Source organism: Lagopus leucura, unplaced genomic scaffold, assembly GCF_019238085.1.
Source record: "Lagopus leucura isolate 7727_CA_CO unplaced genomic scaffold, USGS_WTPT01 Super-Scaffold_100001, whole genome shotgun sequence".
Taxonomy (NCBI): domain Eukaryota; kingdom Metazoa; phylum Chordata; class Aves; order Galliformes; family Phasianidae; genus Lagopus; species Lagopus leucura.
Genome location: NW_024962262.1, coordinates 8,030,223 through 8,055,395, shown reverse-complemented (window position 1 = coordinate 8,055,395; position 25,173 = coordinate 8,030,223). Strand labels below are relative to the sequence as shown.

Here is a 25,173-nt window from a genome sequence, read left to right as displayed (position 1 = left end):
TGCAAGTTTGCTTCTTAAGTCTGTAAGACAAATACAGAAGTGTCTTCCTATTTCTTTCAGTGTGTTTAATTGCAAAACATTTTGAAATTTGGAAGTGAATGTAAGTAATGAAGTAGCATTCTAAGTTCTGAATCTCAATTCTTCAGTGCTAGTAACATCTTTCTTTTGTGGATGTGTGCATGGTGATCAGTCTGGTATTCTAGTTTGTTAATTAATGAAATTCAGTCATAGAGTTGGAAGTCCCCTAGCTAGTCCATGTAATTGTTTTGTAGCAGCCTTTATTGCATATCTGCAGAATGGGAAGGACCTCTGGAGGTCACCCAGCCCAGCCCCTACTCAAGCAGGGACAACCAGAGCAGGGTGGGTGCCCAGGACCGTATCCAGGGCCATCAATAATGAGAATTGTGCAAGTCTTTTGCCAATAGTGTTTTCCTTTGAAACTTCTTCTTCCAAATAGTTCATACTGAATTTTCTATTTTGAAAAATTAATCTATTCATTTAACTTCTTCTCCTTGTTGCTAAAAATTATTCATTTTGTTCTTTGGTGATAACCTATTTTCTGTGCACCCCATTCAGTGTTGGAATTATGTGTTCATTTGCATGCTAGTTGAAAACTAGGTAATGGCATAGGAAATCAGAGCCTGAAAAAATAATGTATTACCGTGTTACATTAAATATCTTCTATGTCATTTATACAAGATCTTAAAATTCTAAATCTGCTGGCTTTTTTTCCTACAGAGGAATTGACATTTTCTTAATGGGAAGCTAACCTAATTTCATGCAACCATCTGTTTTGTATATTATGTATTAAATGCTTTTCTTTTATACAGTGGCTACAGAACTGTAACTCAGAACTTTCTTCTTGCTTTTCAAGGTACTGTTAGATACTGATTTAAAAGTTCAGCTTGAAGTTCAGAAGTTCACAGTTAATACATGTTAATACATTTCTGAAGTTGGTATTTCATTCCATCTTTGAGCACTCTTCTATAATCAGCCGAAGAGTACTTCAGTGAATTAAATCCATGGCGTTGTTCTTCAAAAACTGTGTTTGACCCAGTGTTCCATTTCTCAGGAGCTTATCACAATGATGCTTCAAGTAGATGTCGATCTGCGATTCTCAGCCTTGCAAGTTCTTGAACATCCATGGGTTAATGTAAGTATTTTTCAGGCTTATAGATGCTGTCTGTAATTTTCCACCTTTGAGCTCCTCTTTGTCACATCCTTTCTATGCCCTTTTGGAGCCATCATGTTACAAAAAATACCACAGATTTAACTGGAAATGAGCTAGGTTACAAGCTGCTGTGGTATATCGTGTATCATGGAGTATTCACTGTTTTATGCATGCTCAGCCTCCCTCTTCTCTGAAATATTTTGGGTCAGGTTTTCAGCATATCTCAACCACACTTGACAAATTTACACCTCTAACAATCAGCTTGTGGGTTCAGAGGCACATTTTGCTTTCCTGAAATGAAATGGACTCAAAAATCTGACAGTCGTGATTAAGAGCTATTGAAATATAGTCAATGGTGTTAAGCCCACTTGATCCAGCATGAAACAGGGAAACTTTTAGCATCATGTTTAACTTCTGACATTGAAATATACACGTATTTATGTGCAGCCATATCCGTTTAATCTGAGTTACCATGAAATAGCTATTTATGCATCCTGGCTTATCTCGTAGTGACTGGACATTTGCCACAGAAGCGGTAATCAGTGAAGTGGTATATGGATAAATCTGGCAGAGAATAAAGAGATTTGTCTCTAATTCGTGTTGATACAGGGACCCTACTTAATATTTGCTAATTATTTCAGACTATTTAATATGTCTTAAAATATTTGGTTGAGAAGAAAAATAAAAATCGGAGAAAGTCCAGAGTCAAATTCAGGAAAGAAGATTGAAGAAGGCAGAAATACAACTGAGACTGGGAGAGGAAAAAAAAAAAAAAAAAGAAGGAAGAAATAGTGTTTCATTTTCCTTTCTTAAAGTTGGAGTGTGCAGTTCTCACTAGAATAATATTTTGTCCTGTTAACAGATTCCCTGAGCTTCTGTATCCAAATGATTTATTGCAATGAAAGATTATTCTAATAATTCACAGATACAATAACCTCAGAGGCTAATCTTTTTTCTTGAGAAGTGTCCTCCACGTAGCCTACAATAGTGGCGGTCACTGAAGTGTTTATATTCGTTAGTCCTGGAGGCTACCTGCTTGACCAAACCATTCAAAATGACTTTTATTATAAATGATATTATCTGGCAGACCACTTCTGCTGTGTACAAAGAGCAGAAGGATCTACGATAGTGTGTGATGAAAATCTTTTCATTTTAAAGATGACATTCAAGCAGCTGAAATATTAATTTTCCTTGGTGTCAGGTTCTGTCCTTAGACATGGTGTTCTGTCACAGTTTATAATGACTTTTGGTAACTGAAGTGTCTATCTCCACGGGAGAAGGGTGGATGGGGATTTCTGTCTTGCTGTTCAGGAAGAGACGGGAGGTGGTCAGAACCTGCAGAGAGGCCAGGTCACCCGCTGCGTCAGTCTGCATACTTCTGCTGAGGCTATTGAAGAGTCTTTTATTTATACAACATGAGGATCTGGCCACCAATTTTCCTTTTTGTGAGCTTTGTGCTCTCTCCAGATGCTTTGTTTTTGTTTCTGTTTTTGCTTCAGTTATACAACAGTGTATCTTAGGAAGTGATTTCAGCAAGGTGCATCAAGAAGTGCCATTTTTTGTGACTGTGGTGTGCAGATGATGGTGTGCTTCCTGTGCTTCCTAATGGTTTCAGCAAGGGGGACTGGGAAGAAGGGTAAGGAACAAGTGGCTGAAGTCTTCCAGAACTGCAGAGCTCCTGTAGCCAACCCCACGTTCTCACTACCAAAGCATCCTGATGAATTCCTGGGTTTCTGTGCAGTGAGTTACATGTGGATCCCTTTGCCAGAGGTGCCTTGGAGACCAAGTATAAATGGATTCAAAAGAGAGGTTGATACATTTTTGGAAGGTGATCCCATTGGTGCTTGTTAAATGCTGCTGTCTGGATAAAATTTCTGGGTCACAAAGCTCTTAAGTACTTGGTTGGCAGAAACTGAAAGATATACCAAGGAAAATTCAAGTTCTACTTGCCTTCCTTAACTGTGTTTTTTTGTGAACAGTGATTTTGGTGCACTAATCATGAAATACTATGTATAAGGAGGGCACGTAGAACTGGAAGCTGGATAGTCTCAATCACCTTTGGTTTTGCTCTGCTGCACATGATATGTTTTATGCTGATTCTTTGCAATCAAACCCTGTAGCTGTTCCATCCACCAGTAACTGAAGCAGGTATTCTAGGATAGTTCTGTCCAACTTACAAGAGGTTTCTTCTGTCCAAGTGTTGCTCTTAGTAACTGAGATGAGTCAATATTTTGTCTTCACTCATGATAGCTGGTGACACAGATCAAAACTTCTTTTGAATTCTCATATGTATTCTGCAGATAAATTTTTCTAGAAGGAAAAGGGCTAGCACTGGGACCAGTTCTGGAAAGTGTTTGAGCACATTCCGAAGGTTGCTCCTATTTCAGTGCATGCCACATGGAAATGCTTAGTGTTAGGAATAAAATTAACTACATAGATGGCATTAAAGTCCTAGTTCGCTTCAGGAGAATTAAAAACATGACTGAGTTGAAACAGGTGCTTAAATGCTTTTATGAAAAAGGACACTTCCCTCAGAGGGTCTGAGAAGTATGTGGCAAGGGAAGGCTTCTTGCATGCAGAGGCAGAAGGATATACTGGTGTCACATCCAGCCTCTCATTCCAGTACCATCTCTTGGCCAGTTGTGGGCATCACACAGCCTACCTGTCATGCATGTGTCCTAATTGCCTGGGCAATTTTCTGCAACATTCTTACAATATTGTCTCCTTTCCAGAGGGCAAAAGGCACCTGGAGTTTCCATCTAACACATAAAACTTCCCTAGTTAACCTGTTGAAATAGTTCTTTAAGGACTTTATTTTTCCTTTTCTTATTTTGGTTCTCTTCACACAGAGGTAAAGTTGCAAATAAAGCACTGTATAGAGCAACTGGATTGAAAAGCAGGCATATGTTTTCTTTGACAATTCCAAGAAACCTTTTCTCTCTTTGATCAAACCTTTGATAGAAGTGTTCTAACTGCTTACACCGTATAAAAGCATTTTGTAGATTGTAAATAACCGTTCCACTTTATAGCTGCTTACTATGTGATTACTTGGTAAATTGCTGAGATTCCTGGAATGTACTTTGACAGTTTCAATAGGAGCCAACACTCATTTCAGTTTCAGTTTTTGCTATAAAAATAGCAGGAATCCTCTTGGAAACTGCAAAACTTTTTATGGTCAGTGTCAGTCCAGCTAAGCAGTTCCTATGTCAATAATATCCCAGCTGTTTTCAATTCAAAAAAACAAAACCTGAAAAGATGTTGGCTCCTTGCCACTGCCACAGATGGAGATCTTGAATTCAAAATGCAATTCAGCAGCAGTTCTTTGCCCCCTCAATTTAGTTTGTTTGAATTTGTCTCTCAAATGCAGTACACTGAGACCTGGAAACAAATCCATCAGTTTATACTTCCCGTACTGGGACTCCAGCTCTTTCTTTTACCTGATGGAATTCTGTGCAAAACCTAAGAATTGTAAGGGTGGCTGGAAGCTTGAGATCTGATGTTTTAAACACTGGTAACACTATATAACCTGCAGTACAGCAGTGGCAAGTTATGGGACACACCTACTCTGTTTTTGATGTCTAAATATTTTCTAATTTATTTTGTACACTGAATATTGAGCGCTGAATATGAAAGGTATGGACTGAATTCTGTAAGCCCTTCTCTGTTAAAATAATCAATATAAAATGTGTGTGCTGTTACTGGAGGAGGAAGATGGCCACAACAGCCTAAAAAGAATTAGAGAAACTGTAGCCTTTGTATGTATCCTTAACCACGTCTGCCTTAGAGATTTCAATGTAAAAGAAATGAATAACCAAGCAGTAAATAGTAACAAGCTTAACATTTGTAAGAAATTTTATTTAAAATGCTGTTTCTTATTCAGCAGCTGCTGTACCTTTTGGTCACATCCTAGGGCACTAACCGGAGAAAAATCTCCTTGCAATCCTTGAAGGAAACAGAGTCAAAAAGCTTTTCCTGCACTTTTATTTGCTCTACTTTTCTGCTTTTATTTATATAATGACCTCTTCATCTGATGCATTCAGACCTGGAAAGAAAACCTCTTGTGACCAGCTTGAGAAATGCATCTGAGTGTGTCGGGCAATGGGAGTCCTGAACACTGTTTAGTCTTTTCTTTTTTTTCTTTGGGTGACAGTGTCTCCTGCATATAAAACAGTGCAAATACGGTAAGAATGTTTGTTAATGACTCAAATGATGCCAATATAGTCCATTTGGTTTTTTTTATTTATTTTCTTAATTCTTGCAAATAGAGATTTTGCATTGTCTGATGAAAAAAATAATCTGAAGAACCCAGGCAGTTAAGAGCATCCAGGTGAAAACTCAAATTCTGGACCAGACTTTAGAAGCTGCCAGAGGATTTTGGCTGCTCAGCTTCTCAGGACAACACTTCTTTCAGATCATCAGCAGTTCCACATTCTCAAAAATTCACAACCCTTTGAAGTTCCCAGAACTGAGCACCAAAAATCACAAGTCATCTTTAAAAGCTCTTGTCCTGACTGCTACAGCTAAGATGAAATTCTGTGGTCCTAATCCACTACAATAAGTAGTTCATGTAGCTGGAGGTTAAGACAGAGGAAGGAGCACTGCTAACCTCCCTGGGGGCTGGCATCCTTCCCATCACAGCAACCTGATGAAATTCTAGTCAGGAATGTTTAGCCTGTTCTCTAGTTCTACAATTCACTCTGCTGATTCTCTGAATCTGATGTGTTATTTGGTTGCTTTTTCTTAATTTCTGCCTTTTGAAACTGCAGAGCAGCTTTTTTTTATACGTAGTTAAACAGCTGTCATCTCTCACGCTCAATATCTATCCATTATATTATTGCTGGCTGAAGTGACTCCGGGAGCCAGCTAATATATACTAGCTTGTTTACAAAGTGCTTTGGAATAAAAAAAGATCTCTGGTAGACATTGGGTGACACCTGCATTAACTGAACAATTTAATAATGGTAGAATAATTCCTGTGCATACCTATGCTATCTCTTAAACTGAGCTGAAGTTTTCTTCTGAAAACTGGATCCCAGAGTATGTATCTCTGACTCGTTGCCACTGGAACAGTGGGTGTGGTGCTTCACAAATAAAATATTACCCCAGTCTTGGTAACTGTTGTCTTCACTGTAATTTAGGCTTTTGACAAGACAACATGAAACCTTGGCAGGCTTTCATTGTCCAGAAAGCCAAGAGAATGATTTTTTCTTTTCCCTCCAATGAAAAAAAGATCACTTTATAGGCTTTCTTCTGGGAAAGGCAAGGTCGGTGGAAAGCAGGTTATTTTTAGGGCTCATATGCACCAAGCCAAAACTCCCCAGTGCTGGACAATTATCAGCTACTGGGTTGCATTGTTTTGTTTTGCAGCTGTGTGCACTTGACCATATTTCTCCAGCTGAAACATTTTGTTAAGAGGTGAGTGAGGGATCTCTAAACACAAACTCCCCAAACTAAATAAATTACAAACGCAAACCAACCTCCCTAAAGTTCCCATGTGCTTGCAGGGATGGTGATTTACTGCAGTGATTGTGTAACTCTTTAAGAGTGCTCAGAGTCACTGTAGAGGCAGAAAAAAGAAGTCTGAAATCTCTCTGTGTTCTGATCTTGTCTCTCATTTCTATGTACGTTGGTAGAATTGCACTTTAAGTGGACTTACAAGAATTTTCTAAGCTGCTGATAGCTGCATATATGAAGCAGTAGTGGAGGGATATCAGATCCATGGATGGGTATCAGATCCATGGATGGGCAGACACCTGATATCCTGCATATTCTGCATATTGTTGCCTGAAATCCTTATTCTGCTTCCTGGAATTCTCATCAGCCATGGCTTTTTCAGCTGCCACTCCTGCTGGTTGCCTCTTCCCTGCTCAATCAGTCACACAGGCCTCGTCTGCCATTTCTAAAAAGCTCCTTCTTTGGGCTTCAATTCAACCTGCTGACTTGGGCAAACTGCAGACTCCTTTCTTTTTTCTAGGGTTGTGCTTCCATGTGGAGGACAGCAGATGGGTATTCCAGGAGCAGGAGCTCTCAGCTGTCGTCTAGGAGCATGGTGCCCAGCTTCTGGGCTAGGTCCCTCACGCAGCTGATGCACACGGCAGCAGAACATGGCAGCCTCAGCTTGGCCCTGTAGCCCTCTGCTCACTTTTCCCTCATTTTTGCTCAAGTTGATAAAATGTGTGTTTTGGCAAGGAAAACAAGGCCACCACAGCTGGCTTCAGCCCTGCCCCACTTTTCTGCCTGTGCAGGAAGATGCCTACTAGATGCCCTAAACCGACCCATGGTATGGGTCATGCCTCAGTGGTACATCCTGATGTTCATGAAGGCCTGGCCTCACTTGCACCACAGGCCTGAGCTAGGGCATGTCTTAGTTTCCACTCTGCCTGTACTGCCTCTCCCTGGGGCTCACTGAGCCACAGCTGGAGCTCTCACCCAACCCACAGTCCCTCAGCACATCACCTTGATGGCTGCTAAAATAATTCCCACGTGCACTTAGGCTGTGGCTGGCTGGGGATGACATAGGCAGAGCTTAGAAAGTGCCTTGTCTCAGGCTAGATTTTGACAAATAACTGGTGCATGCTTGTATCAAACTTTCTCAAGATTTAAAGTCTTCCCCTCACATTGCTACAGTAAATCTTCCTTTTTTTCTTGTATTAAGAGGTAGAATTTAGTCAAATCACTCCTGAACTTGGTATTTCACAGGGCTTCTGGAAATCATAGAATCACAGAATCATTAAGGTTGGGAAAGACCTCTAAGATCACCTATGCCATCTGTCCACCTCCCACCAGTATTGCCCACTAACCATGTCCTTCAGTGCCACATCTCCACGTTTCTTGAAGTTTTCCAGGACCAATAACTCCATCACCTCCCTGGGCAGTCTGTTCCAATGCCTCACCACTGTTTCTGTGAGAAATTTTTCCTAATGTTCCTTGTCTGAGGTTAGATTTTGACAAATCCCCAGTGCGTGCCGATATCAAGCTCTCTCAAGATTTAAAATCTTCCCTTCACATGGTTACAGAATTTTTTCCTTCTTTTCATGTATCAAAAGACTGAATTTAAGTCAAAACACAGCACTTCTGAGCTTGATGTTTCACAGGGCATTAAGAAATCTTTCTTTGTGTCCCACCAAGCCAGAAACTTCTGGTTTCTGTAATCTCTTGGGTTCTTCCTGTGTTTAAGTTCACTATCTTTAAACATTTGAGGAGTAAACAGAAGAATGAACAGGCCTGAGCTTATCATGCTTTGATGCGCCCACGAGTAACCAGTCAGTGGTAGTCAAAGCCTAGTAGAAAGAATAATAAAATATTTAATGATCATTATTAATTAGATTAACCTAAAGCTTGTGAGAAAGATGTTTTGTAAAGAAGAGACAGGCTGGTTTGTTACATAATAGGATGCTCATCCTGTAAATACATTGATCTGAGACAATGGCTGACTCAATAGTTTTATAACATTTCTTTTCTGTATTGGGAGGTGCTGTCAGAATCACCTGACAATTCCTTTATTTTGCCTTTTCTCTCTGAAGTTTTGTTTTACTTTGTTTCTTCACAGGATGATGGCCTTCCAGAGAACGAACATCAGCTATCAGTAGCTGGGAAGATAAAGAAGCATTTCAACACAGGCCCTAAACCGAACAGCACAGCAGCTGGAGTTTCTGTCATAGCAGTAAGCATCTGAAATACACAGCTGAAACACTTAAATATGTGCCCTCAAGACTGTGTGTGTTTAGGGCATGCCACCAAAAGAAACCAGAGAGGATCAGTTTAGGTAGCTCTAACTATTAATATAAACATAATTTGGTATTCTGCCACTGATTCTCCTTGTGAGTCACATTGTTATTTAATAGCCCTAGGAGATACAACAGTATGCACACTTTCACATTTTGTCAGAAGGTTGTTGTACCTAACATTGATGCATGTAGATTCAGTATTTGAACTATGGGACCATGGCATTTTACTTGGCAGCAGAATCATCACATGGATTGAGGCAGCACAGAAGTTGTAGCAGGACAGCAGCACTTTACAATGAATGGAAATTACTTCAAAACTGTAACAGCGAACCCATATGGCAACCTTAGCTTCTCTTCTTTGAAGACATCAAAGAGAGCTATAATGACTCACTTCTTGCTGAAAAATGCTACCTTTGGAGTTGATTCTAGTCTAGCCACTGCATATTTAGCTGAGCATCAACACAGTACTGTTCCATGCCAAAACTACATGCAGATTGCAGGCTGCTTCCCTCCAGACAGAAGGACATAATTGGATAGAGAGTTAATAGAGCTCCTTGCTGCCTTCTGTCACACACTGCAGCTGCAGTTTGGATGTTCCAGGTTATAATGTTTTGGAGCTTCTGAAGCTAAGCTGACCAAACATTTGCCCAGCTTTACTGAAGTTTTGATGGCATCCTCAGCATAGCATACATCACATATGTTTGTATTTTTTGTCTAGAGATAAACATGTGCATTAGAGATATATGCACACAGAATATATTCAGTGTTTTATAAGATTATTCATACTAATACCATTAAATAGTGCACATCCTTTACATTTTTTGATACATCTGCCTGTGTTTGTAAGCTTTTCTTTATTACTCATGGCAATGTCAATGCTCCAAACGGTCACTAAAAATAAGTGACACATTAAGCATAACCATTCCCATATCAAATTACTCAGTGTTCATTCCCAGCTTCCATGAATTGCAGGTGGTGTGAGTGCACATGTACACTTTCTTGTACTGTTTCCACTTTCATGTTTCTCAGCTCAGCCCCTCCAGTGGTGAGTTAAATCAGCATGAAGTAAACTTAGTTTAGCGCATGCAATCTGGCTCACAGGTGTGAACTGTTTGTACAGCAGAATGGGTACTCTCTCAAAGTTACTTGGTATAAGTACTTAAAATTTCAAGCTGTGCCTCTCTCATATTTTTCTTTACTCTTTCCAACCCTAAATTTCCTCAACATGGAAGCAAGTTGTTCCTCATGCTTTTCTTGGATTTTCTCGGTCATCAGCTAACATAGTCAGCTTTTTTATTATTATTATTTTCATTTTTAAGCAATAATACTGCAACAGCTCTCCCACAACTAAAACATCACATACCCATTGCTCATCTGAACTGCAGGTATGTTCTGTATAGACTAGCTGAAACCTTGTTCCTTTCGAATGGACTGCCAGCACGCTTGTCCATGAGAATTACTGCTCAGACCCTCCATGCTAATGACTTCAAAGCTTAGAAGCAAGAAACGATGCCTCTGTCCTCATCCATTTGTCGCCTACTTTATTTGTTTAGTTGCCCCACAATCGTCTTTTATTTTGTTTCTTTGCCCCAATTGCTCTGCTAAGGAATTGTTTACAGCAGTTTGATAGCTGAGTAATGCAAAACGCACTGTAGTGAATCTTTCCACTGCAAAGCATTATAAATCAGAAAAATAGTGTTTGCTAATTTATATTTTAATGGCTTTTATTTCTTTTTTAGCGTTTGGAAATTTAACAAATTATTTTAAGTCATCATCTCTATGGGTGAACATGATACTCTAGCATGATGAATCCTGCAGCTTGGCCTATAAAGCAGAAATATTTTGAGTATTTTTACCAAATACAGAATGTGGTTTGATTAGGTTGTGTCAACTACTTTCTAAAATTTTGGAAGAGATGGGGAAGGGCAGACCTTTTTAGTGTTTTGTTAGTGAAGAAAAGCTAGATGATTATAAGAATAAATCACATTTATTTTCTACAAAGCTAATTCAATTAGTTAGGCAAAAGCAAAACAACAAAACCTTTAATTGCTGTTTCTGTTGTTTGAAAATGTATGTAATACACATTTGACATGCATGTCACTAGGGCTTTACATTTGGGAATCTACCTTTTAACTGTGCAATATCAAATATCATGAAAGTAAATCTTATTAACTAAGCCTCCTCTACATTTTGAATTTTCAAGCATATACAGATGCTGCAACATACTGTTCAGCTCTAAAAACTTTCACTAAGTATATTTTCTACAAAAATATTGTTTTATTGTGCCTGCCTATATGTTTATTGTAACTTTTCAAGAGAGTGCTTGTGTATATAATATATAGAGGCAATCTATATATTATGTAACACATCTGTGTCTGTGTGTTTGTGAAAATGTGTTAATATGTGCATATATTTACATAGATTACCGAACAGTTACAAGTGTTAGCATTATTTTGAGTTTTTATACCTCTATTTGTGTACAGAGATAGCTAATCTGTGGTACTTAGCTCTAAATTTGACCTCACACTGATATAATGCTACATACAAAGCTTGTTTTCCTTTGTGTTAAGAAGTAACACACCTCAGAGATCTCAAGCAGTATTTATCACATGCACCAATTAAAACTCGAACATGAAAACTAAGTTCATATTGATCTGATATGGAAATTATACTCGTAAGGATCTGTTTGTGGTCAGCTTTCTGAAGAGAAAGTGAAGCCATATGTGTTTTACATACATATACTCTGGTTACTGCTTTCTTCAGCAGCATCCAAGTACATTGTATGGCCTCCTTTTGCTCAGGTTTATGTTTGCCCTGTTGATATAGTAATCCTCAGTAAAAGTTATCTCTGAGTGCTCAGGGCAGTCTCATCAACTTCTCACACATGTCCAGACTTTAAGCTTTTCCCCATTTGAAAGGATTTGTCAGGGTGGACACTACCAGGATGAACGTGCTGTGCATGTCTAGCAAAGTTCCTCTGCTGGTGGAACAGGAGATGATTTCTCAAACAAAATTAACTACACAGGCAAAAAGATTTTTTCTGTTCATACATTAATCATTAAAAGTTCTGCCAGCATAACTATGCCAGTTGGGGAAAAAAATCCCTTAAACCAACATAGCTTTGCCAGCAAAATTTTAATTGGAAAGCCAGCTTTCAGAACAGCAATATAGTTAACAAATCCCTGAAAACCACTGCTTGCTGATGGGAGGGTGTATGGGAGAAAGATCACTATAGTTACCCTATTCTTGCTGTAAGCATTAACGTCTGGTCAGTGTGGAATACAGGCTGCCAGGCGTGCTCCCCTTTGGTCTGTGTCAGAACTACCACGTTACCACCAATTGTGTGCCAAAAGGATTGCAGGATCAGGTTTCTCCTACAGCTTTCCAATAGGAATAGTCTTTTGTAGATCTATGACGGTGTTTATAAAGACACAGTGGTAAAAATGTAAAAATGGGCCTTTACTAAATAGCCTTTTAGAAAATTGAGGATAAAATTGCTTGTTCAATTCACCAAGGATGTTATCCCACATTTCCCAAGCAATATCCTGTGACTGGACACTCTCGGTTTTAATGGAGGTGTCTAAAGCAGTAGAGAGCCAAAATTATTTTTTAAGAGCACTTCTACAATCTAGAGGTGTGCCATTAACTCTGTATATTAACTAAGCTTCGTTCAGTTTGTGTTCCTGTCTGAACTGTTAAAGCTTTGCCTGTATGTTGTCACTTCTGTGCTTGTATTTTGGCCATCATTAAGGCAGAGGAAAAAATTACTGATAATGTGACGTTAAGGTTGTTTGAGGTCTCTGTCTTGGCAATGGGAATAAATTCCATCTGGAGACTCAAAGGAATGGAGTAGGACAGAAAAGAGCTGTCTGGGAAGTCGGTGCAGCTCTCAGCCAACCCAGGGCTCTTGCATCTGCCGAGGGGAGGGCAGCAGTGGGTCAGTGCTGTGCCTGCTGCTGAGCATCAAGCAAAATGAAACCTTGCAGATGGCATTCTTAGCAGGGGGATTTCTTGGCTGATGTGGAAGAGAAGCCAAGTCCGGCCTGTTAGTTTTGCTTGGCTTAGAGATGAACCTGTGACTTGAATGTCACTTCCTATTGTTTGTTTGTGTTGTTTTGGGCTCGTTCTGTATCACTGTTTTGTTTTTTGGTTTTTTTTCCCTCTGGAATAATTTCCACACTGACTAAACTGTTCGAGCTCTTCCCAGACAGCTAACTCCCCCGGTCTCGCCTATCTTTTTAGCCATTGGATTTTAGAGCGGTCATTTAGATCTGCTTTTCAAGCCAAGTCCTTTTTGTGCATTCTGTAGGCAGTATGCCATGCAGCCAGTAGATGGCAATAGCAGACCAGCGTAGGTAAGCAGACAGAAAATAAACCGCAGCTACAGGGTTCTGATGTTTTTAAACAGGAAACGTCCTTTAACTCATTCTAAATAAGATGAAACAGGCATTGTTTTAACAAAAAGGATTTAATTATCAAATTCAACATTCGCAATATAGTCATCAAGAAAAAATTACCAATATCTCCTTGCTACCCTTTGAGGAGTTGGTAACGAGAAATGTGTCAAACTGCTTTCCTGAATTTAGAATCAGAAACTGTTACCAGCGTGGAAATACATGCCACGCTCTTAGGGGAGCACAAAATGACCTTTTCTCTTCATGGGGCAAAACATGAAAAGCATCGCAGCTCCTTGTTTCAAAGTGGGCAGCGTCTCTCTCAACACATTTCCCCTAAAATCCTGTTTAACTCTGCTAAATGATGCTTCGGTCGAATGCCGTGCAGCACAGGAGGGTCAGAGAAAACAGCCTCTTTTCTTTGTTCCCATGCACGTTATTCTGCTAGCGATAAACCAAACTTCAGAGATCTCTACTCCCAAAATAATATCAGAATCACACTTTTCTGGACACGACGTTAAGTTCATTTCCATTTTGACTTTAATTGGTGCAATTTTGAACCTAATAGTTCCGTACTGTTATCTTTTTGAGCATGAGGTGCAAGCTGGAATGACAAACAATGCTACTCATGGCTCCGAGGAGCCCTCTCCAAGGTTAACGCATTTTTAGAAATGAATTACTGTGATTGATGGGGTATCAAAACCTGATTCTTTTCATCTTTGCACATTCCATGATTATGAAGCACTCTAATTTAAGCCTGGTGCAGTCTGTCTAGCCCGCTCCCTGTGATGGTTGCACTGCATTTTTGTAAATTATTAAGCCACTCCATTTAATTGCAAAAGATAATTTTCCATTACTGTTATGTGCAACTTGAAAGGGGCACTTCTGTCTTCAGAGGTAACGAGATATTGGTCAGACTTTTACATGAGTGCATTATGCATTAAGTAACCTATTTTGCAAACTCCGTTTTAGCCTGAATAAATTGGCTTCTGATTTAGGAGGACAGGCTCTAGAGTTAGTGTTTTTTCCTTTTCTTTCTTTACTTTTTTCTTTCTCTTTCTAGCGCTAGCTGTAGGATGTTAGCTAAGTGCCTTCTGAACGCAGTAACTGTTACACTAAGCAGGGACGCTTGCTCTGGAGTCTGAGTTCTTTAGCCTAATGCTGATCCACTGAGTTGCCCCATTTCTCTCTGCTCAGCTGGACCACGGGTTTACCATCAAGAGATCAGGGTCTTTGGACTACTACCAACAACCAGGAATGTATTGGATAAGGTATGCGCTGGTGCAGCTCCCACAGTCAGTGTTTCCATGGCAACGTGCTGGCAGTCTCCATTCACCAGTTCCTCCAGTGGATAAACATGCTTTTTGATTTGTTCTCCGGTCCATATGCTGCTTTATCGGTTTCGTTTGAATCCTGATTGAGATGCCACACCCCCTCATTCCCTCTCCTCACCCATCCCTCACACCCACATCGCCAGCTTTCTCTCCATTGCACATGCTCAGTACCAATTCCCTCCTAGTTAAAAGGACAGTGTATATAGACAACCCCGATATGCTGAAGTGTGCACCCCTATTGCATCTGCTTCCCCACTTCTAAGCACCAGGAGCAGCAACAGGCTCTCAGCATATATCCTCCTCCTTCCCCACGGAGACGTGGGGCTATATACTGTCATTTTAAACCCACCGAACACAAATCTTACCTTAGATGGAACAATGCATTTACAGAGCAGAGCACTTAGAAACTCTCCCAAGTTCAATGAAATACAATGCATTGTATGTGCTGGTAAGCTTGTGTTTCTAATGATGCATTCTTTCTATTTTGTTTTTTAAAACCTTTCCGATGCCTATTTCTTTTTCTTTGAGTTGTTTTTTTTGTTTTGTTTTTTTTTTTTTTTTAAATATTGCATGAGTCTTCCGAATATATTTTTCCTCATTGTGTAACTGTGCCAGGGTTGTGTGAGCTGGCTTATCCTGAATGGGGACGGGGGGCTCGGGGTGGGGGGCTGTGCTGGAGCGGGGCGAGGAGGGTCCTGTTCCCATAGCCCACCCCAGGCCCACACCTCCTCCATCAATCAGAGCTCTGCCGTTCCCATCCAGTGGTTATTCGCTGGCTTCTTTCCTCGTTATTACTCACAAGAGCTGGGTTTTGATAGCTAACGAGATTTTTATAAGTTTCTTGTGTTTTCTAATGCTGCCTTTAAAGACTCATCTGTGAGGTATTCGGGGAAAAAAACAGCGAATCAACCACATTTGAGAAACAGCAGAGACGGTCGCTGCGAGTGTTCCCAGTGCGGCAGAATCCCGCCCTCGGATCATTTCACTGCCTGCATGGGTCGGTTGGACTGCAGCACGGTTTCCTTCAAACCTAGCAGTTCCCTGAGCACACACTGAGGATTAAGGAGATTGTGATATGGATGTTCTGGGGAAAGAAAGAAAATCCTACTTTTCAACCAAGAAGTGGAAAAGTAGTTCCTATCCATCAGTTAAATTTGGGCTAGCAGGAACTGAGAAATGTTTCCCCTCCAAGCATATAGCAGTGCCTGTAATTCTAACCCATGGCACTTGTGTTCATGGCCATAAACCTACAGCAACCTGCAAAACATAAATAGCAAAATCATGCTTTGTCTGTTTGTCCCTTGGCATCACGCTTTGCTGCCTCTCGTCCTGTAGCAGCAGACAGAGGAGGCAGCAGCACAGCAGCTGCACAGTGTGGGTTTTCCCTGCAGAAGGGGTCCTGAGTGCCCTTCTCTAGATAGGTATTGGTGAGAGTATTGGGAGTACTTTCCTCTTCCTAAGGAAGGATGGCGTTCTGTGTCAAGCAGGACTTTGTTAGACAGCTGCGGATTTAATGCCTCCTCTGTAAAACAGAGGAAAACACAGCAGCTTTATCACTGATCTGTCCTCCAAGAGGTTAACTGCTGCTATGATCAGCTTAAAAGGATAAAATCCTTTTATTTTCTTGCTTTGCTACTTTAAACACCCCTCAAAAAAGAAGAGAAAAAAAGAAAAGAAAAGAAAAAAACTTCTTAAAGATCCATCTCCAGGGGAAGCAGAGAACCAGAAGTGGGGAAGTCTCTTCTCAGATTGGCCTTGACTCAGTTTAATTGCTTGGCCCAGATTTTGAAACAAACCATATGTATGTTTGGGAGGTAAAGGGAAAAGACTCCGATTCTGCAACGTGGTAAATAAATAAATGCTTATATATGTATTAAGAAAATATAAAGCCATTTGACTAAAGCAGTAGTAATGGCTGCCATCAGCATGCAAACTGACATATCCCTGAATAATGGGCTGGAGCAGATGGGCGATAATCTCCCTTATTCATACATAAACTGCTCTGTTTTCCAGCTGGGGGCAGTAACAACAATGTTTATAATTAGTGCTTTCTAAACAGTGCACCTAGTGTGCAAAGCCAAATTGGGAGAGCAGGGCTCATAGGCATAATTAGGAAATGCTATGACAGGAGTAGCTCGGAACAAGCCCTGTTCTGTATCTGTTCCTTTTCATCTCCAAGAAACCAGCAACTGCTGTAGTGACCAGCATTGTAGTATAAATAAAACCATTTTGGTTTAACAATTGTTTACTTTTTAGGGGTAACTGCAAGCACAAATGTAGAGCATATGAAAGGTTCATCAACTCCCATCTATAAAACAGTTAATTTGTCACAGGCCCGTGAAAATTAACCTGAATTCACAAGTATGGAGAAAAATGAAAGCAGGTCCGAGGAAAATGTAATTCTTCCTTTGTTAGTATTAAAATATTCATTTCTTTCCCACTCCTTTGATCATCCCTAGTTCCTAGCAAGTCTTCTAAAATATGTTTTTAAAAGGCACTCTTTCCTCCTTCAGTCAACCAGAAAACCTTTTCCTTTCTCAGCTTAAAAGACTTTTTCCTATTCAAAGTGCCTCTAAATCCTAATATTCCAAACTGCTTGTTTTACATCCTGCTTTATTCCCTGTCAGGAAGGCAAAATGTTCAAGTGTTTTTAAGTGATGGGACTTTCTGAAGGTACTTAAGTTTAACAAACACTGTGGCCAATAGTAGTTGTAGCCAGTATGATACACCTAGAAAACCTTTCAATACAAAGAACACAAAAAATATAAGGGCCAAATCAGTAAAATCATTCAGACTCAAAGATGATAGAATAGGCTGAGGTGTTTATTCTTGATAGCCAGGAAAGGCAGCTTTGGGGTGTTGGCTAATGCCGGTGCTGCATTCCTGTGTTCATTCATCCCAAATTACCAATGTAAAGTCAAAGACATCAAGTATTTATTACTCCCTTCTCATCTCTGAGCAGAGGAATTATGTTTGGGATTTCTTTTTTTCCTTTCAAGTCCGCCCATTTGCTAATAGATCACTTTGTAAAAGGATTACAAGCCATGCATTTAACTTTGATAATTTTCCTTCTGTTGGAATTTAGCAACAGTGCCTACAAAAAATCCACATGGAAAGTATGGCACCTGATTGTCCTTTTGAAATATCTAAATTTCCTTTCTTACGAGGAACTTTTCTTTAAAATCTACTTAACAGAGACTTTTAACACTTCATGTAGCTCAGACTTTTTGGCCTTTTTGTGTCTAAACTAGAATGTTAAAGGTGAAAGTATTTCAAGCCTTACTTCCCCTTAGCCCCAGGTGTTGCAGCGTCCTGAACACAGCCTTCTTCAGCTGCCTTACCAGTTCCTACCAGTGGCAGCATTTTGAAGGCCATACTTTGAATAACTCACCAACATTTTCTTTCACCCTGCCTGTGTTTCCTTATCAGTTCAGGTTTATGTCGGAATATTAATGTTTTAATCTGTTACTGATAAAATGACCTAAATTTTCTGCCTCGTCTGGACTGCTTGTAAATATCAAGGGAACACCAGTGCGGGTGTACCTAATGTGAAATATTAGTATAAAATGTGAGTATATAAAAGATTTTTATATATTATTTTTAATATATCCACATACACTATATAAAACCTAAGAGAGCAAAATAAAACTCAGGAAAGTCAAAGTATGGGAAAGTCATTAATTATTTTATCCATGTAATGACAGTAGCAAGGAGACCGGTTACATTCTGTGTGTAATGAAGCCATCAATCCTGTAGATGTGAATTCATAAAATACTGGATTTTTAAAATACAGTTCTCACTGTCCCATTTTGAAAAGTATCTGAGTAGCTCGTTTGAAAATCCCTCATTCCAGTCTGTTCTTGGTTCCTAATTCCAGATACTTTGCATCTGTCAAGTTACTTACACCTGTCTCGAGTGGATACAATACACTTTCAAGTCAAAAGTTAAAAGCAAATGTCTTGACAGTGGGCAGAGTAGTTGGGATTAGGCTTGCTGTCTCTAAAGTGCCATTTTTAATGCAGTAAAACCCTCTGTAAACTTAATACTAGTGAAAACAGACAAACATCTAAACTCCTTTAAAAGCTCTTCTCCTGATCTGTGACTAAGAAAACCACAACTGATTTACAAACTAGAAATAAAATTCACCCATGCAAACAACTTGGCCCTAGGTCTCTTCCACGTGTAATTGAAACCAGCTGAGGAATTGTGTCTCCAAAAAGGGGGAATGTCAAAGAGTAAACACGAACTTAAATATAGCAATATGAATTCAGCAGTTATATGTGTGGGATACTTATCATGGTATTCACTCACCACTACAGTAAGAAGCATACATCAAATTGATTTGGTTTTCTTTCTTTTTTCTTTTCATGTAAGCAAAATTCCATGCCAGAGGTTACATGGTGCACTGAAGCACCGGCCTTTTGCATTTGGAGGTTTAAGTTCAAATCCACTCGACGGATTTGTCCCCTCGATGTGGTCATTTGCACGTCTCCAAATCACCATGTAACTTGACTTAGTTATGGCTTGTGCCTGAGGGGCTACAAATAAATGCGTCTTTCACTCCTGGACTGAGGTGCATTGCGAAGTTTGAAGCACTCTCCAAGAAGTGTCTGGAATCATGAATCTATCGTACATGTATGGATGTATATACATATATATATATATATATATATATATATGTATATATATATAACCAAGAAGCCAATGGAAAACAATAGAAAAAAGGCATACTGAAAGGCTGCCTGGCGTGGCCTTGTGCCCTTGCATTGTAAAAGTTGCTGCTATCACTTAATGGTCATTTTTACAGCAGGGAAATCTGCCGTTACATATCTCAGTATATGGAGGTCACTAGCCAAAAGCTCAAGGAAATAGGCTAAAATTATCCAGACGTGAACATTTAAATACATGCACACACCTACGTGTGTGTAGAAGAATGCACTGGAAGATAAAGACCAATGTTGCAATACATATGTCCATTTAATTTCACTCGCTAACAAAGCATCACAAAAATTGCAGACAAATTGCAAATATGTTCGTGCAGAATGAAAGCAAGTGAAGGGAATGGTTCTCAGATTAATGCATGAACAGCTGCATCCCCAGTTCCGTCTCCTAGCCTTTATGAATAATGTATGGGCTAAGAGGCAAAATGCAACAATAATGTTCTTTTATTAATGAAATGAATGTATATCTATATTTGGTGGCCAGCAGTAAATTAAGACAAGTGAAAAGAAAAACAATCACTGCTTGCATCCATAAAAAGCAGTTGCTTCAGTAATTACTGATCTGACAGAAAATATCATCCCGCAACTAAAATAAGGTGCCTTCCTCTGCAAATCCCACACGTATATCAAAGCAGATGCCGTTTTTGAATGTCTGTCCATAAACACGGACTTCAACCTTTTCCAAGAAGAAAAGAATTTGCATGGCTCGGGAGTCCTGCAACATCTTGAGTTAGAGGTCAGGAAAAAGGTGCTCCCAATGGTAAAATCCTGGAAAAGCACTAGCTGTCCCACAGTATTTAGATGAGAGTAGCGATGATTTTAAAATAACACCATTTTACTTCAAATAAAATGCATTAAAAAAAAAAAAAAGAAAAGAAAAGAAAAAAAAAGGAAAATAGCCTGTTAACCATTTGGTACTGGGTGTCAGGATTACTAAATGTTGATGCAAAATACATTAGTGCTTAATGAAGTGCTTCAGACCCATCAGCACCAAACTATTAAAGGCAATCCACTTATCTGCTCCTGGATAAGAAGCTCTACATTTCCTCATATGGATTGTAAGAGGACAGCTGCATAGCTCAAATAAGAACACTACACTAACATTTTAGTTGCCATTACTATCATATAGCGCTCAAAGTTCTCACTCTCTCACCTCAAGCTGGGAGAAAAAATGTCAAAATGTGATAATGAAAATCTGGGCTTCGCAACCCTGTGAAGCATAAGTGCACTTCAGATCCTCTTATTATTTATTGAAAGAGGAGCTTAAAGAAGAAATGCCCTGAAAATCCGTAATGGACCAATTCATGCCCTGGCGAGCCATCCAACAGTGAATAGTATATGAAATAATAAATCATTTAAATCAAGGCAATACATATAAGAGGTCTTTGTTACAAAAATAGCAATAATAGTGAAAATGTTGATTTTTTGAATGTGCCACATGGACAACAGGGTACAGGAGGTGAGAGCTGCATTATAAAACGCATGCAGTCAGTACGCCATCGTATATTGTATCTTCCCTGCATTGCAATGCACTGATCTTTCATATTTTAAAGTTTTCAGAGGCAAAAAGTAACTGACATCATCAGATGAAAAACCACCTTTGTGCCAAATGCCGAATGCTATACAGTATGGTAGCGTAACAAATGCCAGAAGTGCAAAATGTCACCATAACATTGGGTGGAACAAGCCCTATCTTGCAAGTCCAGAGGGAACAGTGACTGCTCTGTGCATGTCCAGGACTGACCCTGTTCTGTGGTTCTGACGTGTGAAACCCTAAATGTTAGAAACCCTAAATGTTAGAATATGGTCTACTTAGTTTTGCTTTCACCTGATCAATAGTCCCTTCTTTGGCTCAGTGACCTCATACATCTTTATTTGATAAGCTTGTTGGGTGAGGAAGGCTCTGAATGTCTCGCATACCAGGAGAGGGAACACATAATGCCACGGAGTCTGCAGGTATGGATGGCCTTCTGGATAAAGGCCAGTCAGAACCCATTCAGGGTAAGACTTCTGGTAAAAATGTGAAGAAAAATGTTGTCTCAAAAATATCACAGGGAATTTCTGAAGAGTTAACCAATCAGAAATGCTTGGTACTACAAACTGTAGCATATAGGTGCTGGATTAGATGGAACGATCAGGGATTTTCACTTGCTTTTGGTTATTGAGGAAAGAAGTGCCTTTACATATATTTAGACAAATAGCCTCCAAAGCTTCCTTAACGATAGCAGAAAAGCAGCATCTTGGGTTTTACTTTTGAAGACATCTTTAAAATAATGTCTTGGTATTTAATTGTCTAACTAGTTTTGCAGTTTAATGATTGTGTCCTTTAAAAAAAAAAAAGAAACATCCCAGGCTAAACTTTAAAAAGAACCTTTTATTCAAGAGTATTCACTTTTCTGTAACTTTATTCTAATTTTAATTAGTTCTAATTACTTCTAATTTCAAATGCTTTCACTTTTTACATATACATTTACCATTCTCCTATACCAGACTTTAAAACTAAATTTTGAATTCAATACAACTATTTTCTATTTATTTGACCAGAAATGTTTAACCTTCTTGGAGGAGAGTATCCGTTACCGCAGCATGATGTGATGTGGCTTAAACTTTAAATAAATGCTTATTTCCTGTAAGCATAAAAAAATCTTTTAAATGGAAATCTGTATTTTATAGAATGGTAATATATGCCATTCTTTTCAATTTTCACACAGTATGTGGTATATTCACTGTGTGTAAATGATCTAGGTATTCTGCTGTTTCACATTAAAAAAATAATCAAAAACTGAATTGGTTCAAGGCCGAGAAAAATTAAAGACATTGAAAATACTAATGAGTGCTCTTATCCAAGAGATTAGCAGTAAACAAAGAAATTTTCAGCAGATTGTAAGTGTTGCATTTTTTAGCAATTATTTAAAATAGAGGGATGAACTTAGGAAAGGTAACTATTTTACCCCCTTAAAGTAGTGCTGTGTAGGTTCTGGACTCAGAAATAGTTCAGCAATTTAGCCTAACTAAATCCATTTGCTCTAGTAGTTCTGTACTCTCGTCCATCTTTCTGTCTCTATTACATCATTATTGAATGCTGATTGCATTATTTTAGAGCATGGATGGCTATAATGCTATTCTGCACCTGTATGATGGATTTCTTTTTCATTTTGATTTTAAGAGTATATTGGCTAGAAATGCATCTCTGCTCCCCTATGAGGCCCAAAGTATAACTGGTACATTTTCTAGAGAAATCAGTCATGTATATCTCAAGAGAAAACAATAAATCCTTCAAAGCAGAATAACCTTTTGGTTACATTCTTTTAGACTGAAATTTTCATGCTAGGGAAGAGAATTTACAAGGAGTTAAACCTATTCAATTCTCAACATTATCCTTTCCTCCAGTGTAATTACCAAATGACCATTTGTGTTTTGTGGGTAATCTCATCTGCCTTTTCCCTTTTTTTACCTTTTTCCCCAAAAACATGGGCCATGTTTCAAGAAGATAGCCCTGCCTCAGAAAGCAGTTAACTGTGTGTCAAAACGCTCTTGCTGAATCAAGGCCATCCTGTTGAACTTGTATTAGTGACTTCAGGAAAACAGAAAACAAAAACACCCCTAGTTTGAAATCATTGGCCAGGCTTGGACTGCCCTTACTGGGTTGCAGCTTCACCTTGTGATTGTGACAGACAAAGCAGAAGGGATGTGATTTGAAGCTACAGCAATTGTATTAAGAACCACACTCTCAACAAGTGGCAGAAACTAACCAAAAATTAGAGCCTATCAAACAAACATTCTGCCTCCTCTTTTTCTGGATCTCCCCATTCATATTTGAATTCTTGAGAAAGTCTGATGACTATTTAATTTGATAGATCCTGGTTAACGGGAGGAGGCAGGATAAACAGGCTAAATGGATTCTTCCACCAGAGCTCTTCAGCGTTCTTCCTAAGAACATCCATTGAGTAGCATGAGGAGGTGTGAAAGAGCTGGGCTAGCTCCCCTCAGTGTTTGTTTTTCCTCTCTTGTCTGACAACTTCATCCCAATCCATCTCTGATAGCCAATTGCACTGACTTGAACATGGGTGAGTGTGTATCAACCTTCATTAGGTCAAATCAAAGACAAACATACATCTCTGCCTCACCTATAGAAATAGATTTATACTTAGAGAAGGGTGGGGGGAAGGTCAGTTGGTATTTGGCTTGAAACTTGAATCTACTAAAATATGAAATTAATAGCATCCAGAAGTAGAACATATGGCATCCATATATATGGTACTGTATCTGCTTGATGATGTCAGACTACCTCTTAAGGTTTGGGAAATGCACTTTTTAAAGTGTTTAGCCATGTTGTGGGCTAAACCTTTCAGACTTGACTGAAACAGAACAGGTTTAATTTGGTCTGAACACTTATTATCCCTGGTATTTGCGGGCCACATAAAAACTCATGGTTTTCATTAGCTTTGCATTTCACACACAGCCTAATTTCATTTATTCTCATTTTATGCCCCTGCCAGACCACCGCTCTTGATAAGGAGAGGCAGGTTTTCCGACGAAGACGCAACCAGGATGTGAGGGGACGTTACAAGGCACAGCAGGCTCCACCTGAACTCAACTCCGAATCGGAAGACTATTCACCAAGTTCATCCGAGACTGTTCGCTCACCTAACTCACCCTTTTAATAAAACACTTTTACTCAAGTCTTGGCTTTAACCCTTTGAGACCCTGAAAATCCTTCAGACCCGTGTGAGGTGATCACATCCAATCTGTCCAGCACTAACCGCTGAGACAGTGGAATAGAAAAAGGTGCTTACAGAACCTTTGTAAGAATTATTTCCTAATTAATTGAAATACTTGTTCTCTGTTTAGATTGTAACTTGCTGCTAATATTATCCTCAAAGGGTTAAGGCTATTTTGCTTTTTTTATTTCAAGATAGAAGCAGTGAATGTTTTCATCAGTGAAGTTAGGAACTGCAGTATGTAATTTTAGCACATGTTAACCCTCTGAGTAAAGAATCAACTTAAATCTTGACAGCCCACATTAGGGCTTTATTCTGGCTTTTTTGCTTTTATACGCACATACCTTTTATAGTACCCTAAAGTTCCTTGCTAGCTTTGGGCCAAAATAGTACCAAACACACTATCGCTTAGGGGCTACAAATACGGGCTTTAAAAACAAAAATATAGTGAAACAAATAGTATCTTCCACAGCAGCTCATTCTAAACTTGCATTATGCTTCCGTAGAAAATGACTGTTGTTGGAGGATATCATGCAGGATCAAAATTAAGTTTAAGCAGGAATCAAAATTAAGTTTAAGTTTAAGTTGGGAAATTAAGTTTAGGGCAGCCTTAGAGTTTACAGCAGATGACATGATGATGGCCACGGAGGGTTGCTTCCCTATCGTTTTTTGCCAGTGACAATGCAGAGTCTTGGGAAGTGGCTTGAGAACACGTTCTGTCATGTAAAGTAAGTAGTGATGTAGTTGAGAAGGTCCTGTTTCAAAAATGTACAGACATCCTTCCATTCAGCATGACCTGGTTATCCCATAGATAGCCACAGCTAATACTGTGGTGAAATTTAAATATTAAAATTGAGAATTACCCTTAAAACAGCTGGAGTATTTCTGAATTGGGGAAAATAAAGTCATTTAATATATATGTAAAGCCTAACCTGTATTAGTGAAAGTTTTTGTCTTAGAGTGGAGAAACTAAAAATAACTCACATTTCTATTTGTAATATTCAATAAAATGGGCATTTACACAGAATATACATATTTTTGGTTTGTTAAAACCTCAACAATCATTGCGGCATTTTCTTTAACCATTATTGTAAAGTTGAATTCC

General features: G+C 39.1%; 1 protein-coding gene across 2 annotated transcripts in view; it reads left to right on the top strand.

Annotated features, from left to right (window-relative positions):
- Nucleotides 1-25,043, top strand: part of DCLK1 (doublecortin like kinase 1) — a 222,883-nt gene extending 197,840 nt beyond the window's left edge. The window contains exons 15-18 of one of the 2 annotated variants that reach the window (XM_042868304.1): nucleotides 1,073-1,153; nucleotides 8,721-8,834; nucleotides 14,490-14,563; nucleotides 23,847-23,982. In XM_042868304.1, the coding sequence (XP_042724238.1) occupies nucleotides 1,073-1,153; nucleotides 8,721-8,834; nucleotides 14,490-14,563; nucleotides 23,847-23,904 (327 nt within the window). In that variant the 3' untranslated portion in view covers nucleotides 23,905-23,982. Of the gene's footprint in view, nucleotides 1-1,072; nucleotides 1,154-8,720; nucleotides 8,835-14,489; nucleotides 14,564-23,846 lie in introns of both variants that reach the window. The other variant, XM_042868303.1, reaches the window with a different exon arrangement.
- The last annotated feature ends 130 nt before the right edge of the window (nucleotides 25,044-25,173 follow it).